The sequence below is a fragment of the Rhopalosiphum padi genome, chromosome 3, assembly GCF_020882245.1.
Source record: "Rhopalosiphum padi isolate XX-2018 chromosome 3, ASM2088224v1, whole genome shotgun sequence".
In the NCBI taxonomy this organism is placed as follows: Eukaryota; Metazoa; Arthropoda; class Insecta; order Hemiptera; family Aphididae; genus Rhopalosiphum; species Rhopalosiphum padi.
In genome coordinates this window covers 53,129,292-53,137,409 of record NC_083599.1, presented here as the reverse complement: position 1 = coordinate 53,137,409, position 8,118 = coordinate 53,129,292, and the positions used below count along the sequence as shown (strand labels likewise).

The window sequence follows — 8,118 nt, the reverse complement described above, 5'->3', positions numbered from 1 at the left end:
CAAAAAATCTTTAAAATTTAATACAAGGTTTATTATAAGTTGCACTTATCGTAGTAAAAAAAAATCAAAAATCGTTAGTCATAATGTTTGTTTATAAGCATTTAAAGTTCAAATGTTTATGAAATATATCAAAATCGCGAAAATTTGCAAGGAATTTTGAAGTTGAAAATTTATAATATGTTTGTGATTTATACTTAAGGTTCAAAAATCCAACCACTTGCCCACTTTTTTTAAATTTTATGTAATATTCTGTTTTTATTGCACAAAATATGATTTATTGTGTTTAGTAATTACTAATTTGAAGGCAACACGTTCTATAAAGTTCCAAAATAAGCATGCATTATTTATACTCTAAAAAAATACAAAAATTCATCGAGGACAATGGGACGAAAGAAATTTAAGGGCCGGCAAAATAGACTTTCTAGACCAAAATTTTTTGGATCATAATAATCATAATATCACTGGACAGTCGACACCAATGACATTCGTGATAACGTAATTATTCGCAGTAACTACTTGTCGTGTCAATGGTGTGTAACCCTACCGGGCCAATGCACAAGACGCATTATCTGTGGTATCACGGACACGTACCGCGGTTCTTCCACGACGTGTCCGGTTATGGGAGACGCGATAACGCGGTGCGCTGATAACGTAAACGTCGAGTCGCCGCGCAGACACGAATGTGCGATCAATCGATTCACAGGTCTTGGTAAACGGTTCCGCGGAGGCGTGTTAAACTGTTAAAAATAAACGAACGGAAACGCCGTCTGTCTCGACACTCCAAAACAGTCCCAACGACGCGTTTCTATTCCCGTGGTCAACTGCTCACCGAGATCGCTTCACATCGTCGAGTCCGGTGAGACAGCAGCACTTTCCTGTTCATCCTTCGGGCGCCCCGACCCGATACGACCTACCCCCAAAAAAGTTTTTCGTGCCGCCCGCCTCGTAAACACCAACAACTCCGGTAATAAATAATAATAATTATTATTATTATTCAGCAACAGACGTCGCCATGATCGGCGGTCTGTTCATGTACAACCACAAGGGCGAGGTGCTGATATCGCGCGTGTATCGCGACGATATCGGCCGCAACGCCGTGGACGCGTTCCGCGTGAACGTCATACACGCTCGCCAGCAAGTTCGCTCGCCGGTCACCAACATTGCGCGCACGTCGTTCTTCCACATCCGCCGAGCCAACATTTGGCTGGCAGCCGTCACCAAACAGAACGTCAATGGTGCTATGGTATTCGAGTTCCTCATACGGTTCACGCAGGTCATGCAGTCGTACTTCGGCAAGATCAACGAGGAGAACATCAAGAACAACTTTGTGCTCATCTACGAGCTGCTAGACGAGATACTCGACTTCGGCTATCCGCAGAACTGTGACACGGGCGTGCTCAAGACGTTTATCACGCAGACGGGCGTCAAGTCACAGAGCAAGGAAGAGCAGATGCAGATCACGTCCCAGGTCACTGGCCAGATTGGATGGCGGCGCGAGGGCATTAAGTACCGTCGCAACGAGCTGTTCCTCGACGTGCTGGAGTATGTAAACCTGCTCATGTCGCCCCAGGGACAGGTGTTGTCCGCTCATGTTGCCGGTCGCATACTCATGAAGTCCTACCTGAGCGGTATGCCCGAATGCAAGTTTGGCATCAATGATAAAATTGTAATGGAGTCCAAGGGCACCAAGATTCTTGACGACACGGGCTCGAGGACGGCTTCTGGAAAGCCAGTTGTCGTCATTGACGATTGTCAATTTCATCAGTGTGTAAAACTTTCAAAATTTGAAACCGAACATTCCATAAGCTTCATTCCGCCCGATGGTGAATTTGAATTGATGCGTTACCGTACCACCAAAGATATATCATTGCCGTTCAGGGTTATACCATTGGTGAGAGAAGTAGGTCGCACTCGCATGGAAGTCAAAGCTGTTTTGAAGTCTAATTTCAAGCCCTCCTTGTTAGGACAGAAAATAGAAGTCAAGATTCCCACTCCCTTGAATACTGCTGGTGTTCAATTGTTATGTCTTAAAGGCAAAGCCAAATACAAGGCTTCAGATAATGCAATTGTGTGGAAAATCAAGAGAATGGCAGGCATGAAAGAAACACAGCTCTCAGCTGAAATCGATCTTTTGGAGACTGACACTAAGAAAAAATGGACTAGACCGCCAATTTCTATGAATTTTGAGGTACCATTTGCTCCTTCTGGATTCAAAGTCAGATATTTAAAAGTTTTTGAGCCAAAGTTGAATTATTCTGATCACGATGTTGTCAAATGGGTTCGTTATATTGGGCGAAGTGGATTGTATGAAACTAGGTGTTAATCAAACAAAACTATACGTATTTTAAGAATTTCCCAATATTCTGGTCCAAAATTATTTACATACTGATTAATATTAAATAATATAATATTTATTTTATCATATTATCATATTTTTTAATTTATAATCCGTTCAGTATGTATGGTATGATTAAATACATTTATTGTTATTTGGGCTAGTCATTTATATTAATTTTATATGCATAATAAATAATGTTTATATTTTAATGTAATTGATTTGATAAAAGTATTGGCTGATACAATTGTATTATTACTATTATACCCACATAGTTAATTTATTATTTTATATGTATTTTTTTTATTATTATTTACTTATTTTGATCTGCTTTTATTTTTCTAGGTATTTATTATTTGTTATATTACAGCTAAATATAAACGAATAGGTATCACCATAGGTAAATAATAATTATTATAATAATTGAACATGTAACAGTTCATTACAATAATCATAATGATTTTATTTAGTGCTTTATTATAATATTATATTCAAATATAACAGAATTGTATTGTGTTGTTATTGATATAAATAATATACTACTACTTTGTTAGACAGAATGGATATATTAAAGAAGTTAAATTTGTTTGTATTACTGTTGTCTGTAGGTTACAAAACAATTTTAAGTTAACAGGAAATAATATTTAGACTATCTAGTAGTCCCTTCACAATATAAAATAAATTGGCTTAATAGGACTATTATAGTATTGCTTATAAAATAAACTGTTTTGACTTTTGAATACAATTTGACATTTATTAAATTAAATCAATTTTTTTTAGTGACCTAATTAAATTTTTTATTGCTTTAAGAGAATAGTAAAATATATTTATTATCAAATACTGTTTAAAAAATATAAAACATTCTAATTTTTATCAAAAATGGACAATAATATTAGATAAAAAAATTACATTTGAATATTTTAATTTTAAGAATTATGAATATAGCTTATTGTAAACAAATTGATTATGTAGTGATAATTACTAGACCTAAAGCAAAGAAGGAGGCAGCTAGCTGGTATGTACTAATAATATATTAATATCTTATATATTTTTAAGAATTAAGTGAAAGTTTTAACTTTGTCATTATAATCATATTCTTCCTATAACATGAGAGTAGAGAATTACATGATTGTATTTGAGATAAAAATTATAAAAAATGTTTTTACTCAAATCTTTTAGCTTAATAAATAATAAATATACATAACATTTTTAGCAACTACTTATTTTCATATATTTTATTCAAATGCATACAATTTGTACAAATTATAAACAAAATGTATCCATCTATTTATTTTCAGAGTTAATATTTCAATATAATATATAATAAATAATTATTAATATTAATTGAGACAAAATAAGAAAGTATATTCTCCGGTAAAAATAACACATAATTGAAAAAAAAAACATTTTCATTTATTGAAATTTGAAATAAAATTGTCTTTATTATTTGAAGAGAATTTATATAAAATATTAACTTCATATTTATTTGTATAATTATATTAGTTAGATAGCTTAATATTCTGGACAATAGTATTATTAAAAAAATACTTATCTTAAAACTTAATTAATTTCTTCAATTTTCTCATAACCTAAATGTATTGCTCTATTGAAGTTAAATTATTTATTAATAGGGCCACACCCTATATTTTAATGTGTTTATCATCCGTACATGCATATGCTATAACCAAATCCATTATCCCTAAATCCTAATAATATCAATGTATAGTTATTCTAAATATAGAGCAAGTTTAAATGTATATTTAAGAAGGAAATCATTACAACTTTGATTAATTTAATCTTAAGCTATTAAAACATTTTGTTTATAGTTAAAGCTAATAAGTAATTAGGAAGGTACCTAGGTACTAAAAAATTAATTTGCTATCAAATCAGACACCCAAATTTAACAAAAATTGTGAACAATATGTTACCTATTATTTATAAAATTGAATTTTTAAAGATCTAACTTACTTATTTGAATTTGATCTTGAGTCTTTGAACATGTCTATTTACTTTTCACAAACACAAGTCAAAACTTAAAAACAAGCTAAAATAATTGCCTATACAAAACTCCTTTATTTTATTGATGAACTCCACTCCAACATAACATTTTTTTACAAATTAAAACATGTTATACAACTTTTTGAATAAATAATTAAAAGTACCTATTGTTCAACATTTTAATGAATAACAAAAACATACCACAATCTTGAAAATGTATTTATATAAGTGTATGTGAATTGTGAATCTACCTGATATGTAGTTGGAACTTGGAAATATTAACAAATTGTATTAAAAGTATTAAGGATACTTATGTTAGGTTTAGGTATACAACTATACAAGACAATAATGTAGACACTAAACATAATATGTAATTAAATGTTTAAACATAAACAATGTTAAAATATAATTATTTGACACAGAGACACAAAGTATTATACCTTTGAGCTTTAGGGCTTTAATAGCCAATAGGTACCTCATTATATGTGGATAAGAGCTTCAGATATGAATTGACGGAAATCTCAATGGTGTACAGTGTACTGCTAACTTGTGTACCAAGGGGCAAGGATTTTAGTACTTTGGGTCTACTAAGTTCACGAGAGGCAACCTTGCAACTTAGCTGTATCTATGGATTATAGAAAATCATAAACTAATCGATGTACACACGATTTACTTCATTTATTTCATATTTTTTCCGACATAGGTATTTAACTAATATACTACATACAAAACAAAAATAAATTTAAAAAAACTTATCTACAGAAAGATAAATAATCGCATTTTAATAAATTGTTGGTCAATTAACAGTTATTCATTTGATAGCCGTTCTTACGTCATCATTGAACGAAGATATATATATATCTTAAGAAGTAGATGGTAATAATTATTAATTTATAATACATATAAATTTTATACAATGTATATGTATATATTTTGATAAGAAAAAACCATATTTCAAGATATCAGAAACTTCAACACTTCATAATTCATTTAAAATGTTTATTTTCTTCGTAAACTCGATTGTAAACCAGACAAAGCGAACAATCCTACATACTTTCTACTTTTATATCCGTTTCATCTATATGTTAACTTTATAAACCACTATACGACTAAATGTAATAGGTACTACTAATACTTATTTATTATAATACATAATACAATACCTATACTTATATACCTAATTATTTAACCATTACCATTTACCAATACAATTAACTTAAATGAAATATTTTGACAGGAAACTCAACTTTTTAAAGGCATACAATTTTCGGACTGTAAAGTAAGTATAGTAGGTATAGGTATTTACTAGATAGATATACCATCTAATAATTATTATTTGACTTGCTCACTAAGTGTACTTACACTTTACTTACATTAGCACAGTGGCGTCATTTTAGCTTTTAAGAGGAGGGGGTAAAAGTTTTGACCGGTCTATAATAAAAAAAACCACTCGCTAACAATTACATTTTTATCTCAATATAAACAACCTTCTTACCATATGTGGAGATAGGTGGGGGTCTTATAGGGGGCTTATCCCCCCAAAAATCGAAGGTAGTATGTTATACTTGTGTAAGAAAGGGGTGGCGAGGGCGAACAGCAGGTCACTTTAAATTGGATTATTAAATCAATGCAAATCGTTAACGATTATGGCGACCATTAATGAATTCATGTTAAGATTGCATTCAAGAATCAAGAGTTCTAATAATATTGTATAAAACGAATATTATTGTAGTACTTTAATGTACCTACTTACCTATTATTCATTTATGCCTAACCTAGTTGGCTAGTTAACTGCTACATTTTATAATTTAAATGTTAGGCTTTCCACTTATATAGTTAGCTATTATTGAACATAACAGCTATCAGGGCACAGGCCACATGTGACAGTTTTAAATAAAACAATAGGTACATACACACTACTTAAAAAAATTAGTTTCTGCGATGTACGAATATAACTAATAATAATTAACGGGTGTTTTATAATTCATCGAAATAACGACTGCAATAGTGTTTCTGTATTTTGACATACTGTACTGTTGTCTGTTTACCAGGGCCATATTTACCATAAGGCAAAATAATAGGCAACTGCCTATGGCCTCCGTTATTAGAGGGCCTCGGATTTTTATGAACCTTCTATTTTTTTTTTTTTAGAGTACTACTATCATCATATAAAATAAATATAAGAAACATATAATATTTCAACAAAATAAAATAATTAATCCTTATCAGCGTAAAATGTAAACGAAAATAATAGGTACAAGAAATCTGTAGCCTGTAGAGGTAAAAAAATATATAACATTATAATTATGTTTGTGAAAATGTATAAGTAGGTAAATAATAAATTGTAATAAATTATTATTTTGTTTTATACAACTCATTTGTGGAGGGTGTGGGGCTATGGCTATATGCCTATATACGCTACTGTTAGCAATGAGGAGCCACATTTTTTTATTTCACCTAAGGCCACAAAATGTCTAAATCAGGCCCTGCTGTTTATACTCTAACGAATGCAGACGTGCAGTAGTCTATTACACACTTTACGGTTTACTTATTGACCTAGGTACATAGACATCTATATTATAAAGTATATTTACTATGGCTCTAAGCCAAAATTATAATTGTAAGGTGTCGTTTACGAAAAAAAACATTCCAATTTTTTATTCCTATAATACCAATTGATTTGCACTCTAATGACTATGATTCCTCTGTGTACATGAGAATAAGGTACAGATAGTACTCTTTGTCGTATGAATTGGAGAGCGAATACACGTCATGACACAAAACAGTATTATATTATTATATTATTATATGATAGGTAAAGTAATATATCTGGTAAATTTTTAATAACTGCAAATATCGTGTTATTATTTATACCGTTTAGCTATACAATGTTATATATTATGTTCATTATAATCTATACATTTTTAAATTTCAATCCATGTTACTATATTTAACGGCGCCAATGGTACTATAATAATGTCGTCAATTATACATATAACATTATTAATATTATGATGAATAAGTCACATCATATTATTATGTAGCTTTATAGTTTTCTAAAACCAGACAGACAAGTGCTAATGACTAGTATAATTTGATATTATACGCGTATCATTGGAGTTTAAAATAAATAATTCGATATACAATTAAAAATATATATATAAATCAGTACATGTACAATAAACATCTATAGTGTCATAACATCTGTGTATACTCCTCTATAATAGTTTGCAGTTAAATAACGCCTACTTATTCAACAAAATAATATAATATTATGTTATCTTGACGATAATATTTTGTGATTACTGCCATTATAGTGCCATACTATAGTATGAGTAGTATGACTAATATGTAATTAATCAGTGCCCACTATATAGTATACAGATACAGCTAGGCTGCAATCGGTAGTCATAATATTATAATATTTAATAAAATGTATATAATATATATTGACTTATGAGTACACATTACCGTATCAAATGTGTCTTGTTCTAATTTTCCGTTTTATAATAATGTTATTATTACTTCATTTTGTTCAAAGACCATTTATTATTGCGTAAACTTGACTTTTGTAAATTCGATGTCATTATTATAATTAAATTTTGCCTAATAAATTACGTTGTCGTAAAATTAACCATATTTTGGAAAAATAAATGCATTTTACATCTTAAAACTGCCTACGATATATTTTATAATATCGTAGGTATAGATACATTTTATCTTATAAAACAGTGTATCTATATACTAGAAATGAGTACCTAAAGCATAAACGTGTTCATTTCAAA

At 30.3% G+C, this 8,118-nt stretch overlaps 1 protein-coding gene across 1 annotated transcript; it reads left to right on the top strand.

Moving 5' to 3' along the window:
• Positions 1–597: 597 nt before the first annotated feature.
• Positions 598–2,841, top strand: LOC132926605 (AP-2 complex subunit mu-like). Its single transcript, XM_060990976.1, has one exon. It carries the CDS (start codon positions 1,013–1,015, stop codon positions 2,321–2,323), a length of 1,311 nt encoding a protein of 436 aa, XP_060846959.1. The 5' UTR covers positions 598–1,012; the 3' UTR covers positions 2,324–2,841.
• The last annotated feature ends 5,277 nt before the right edge of the window (positions 2,842–8,118 follow it).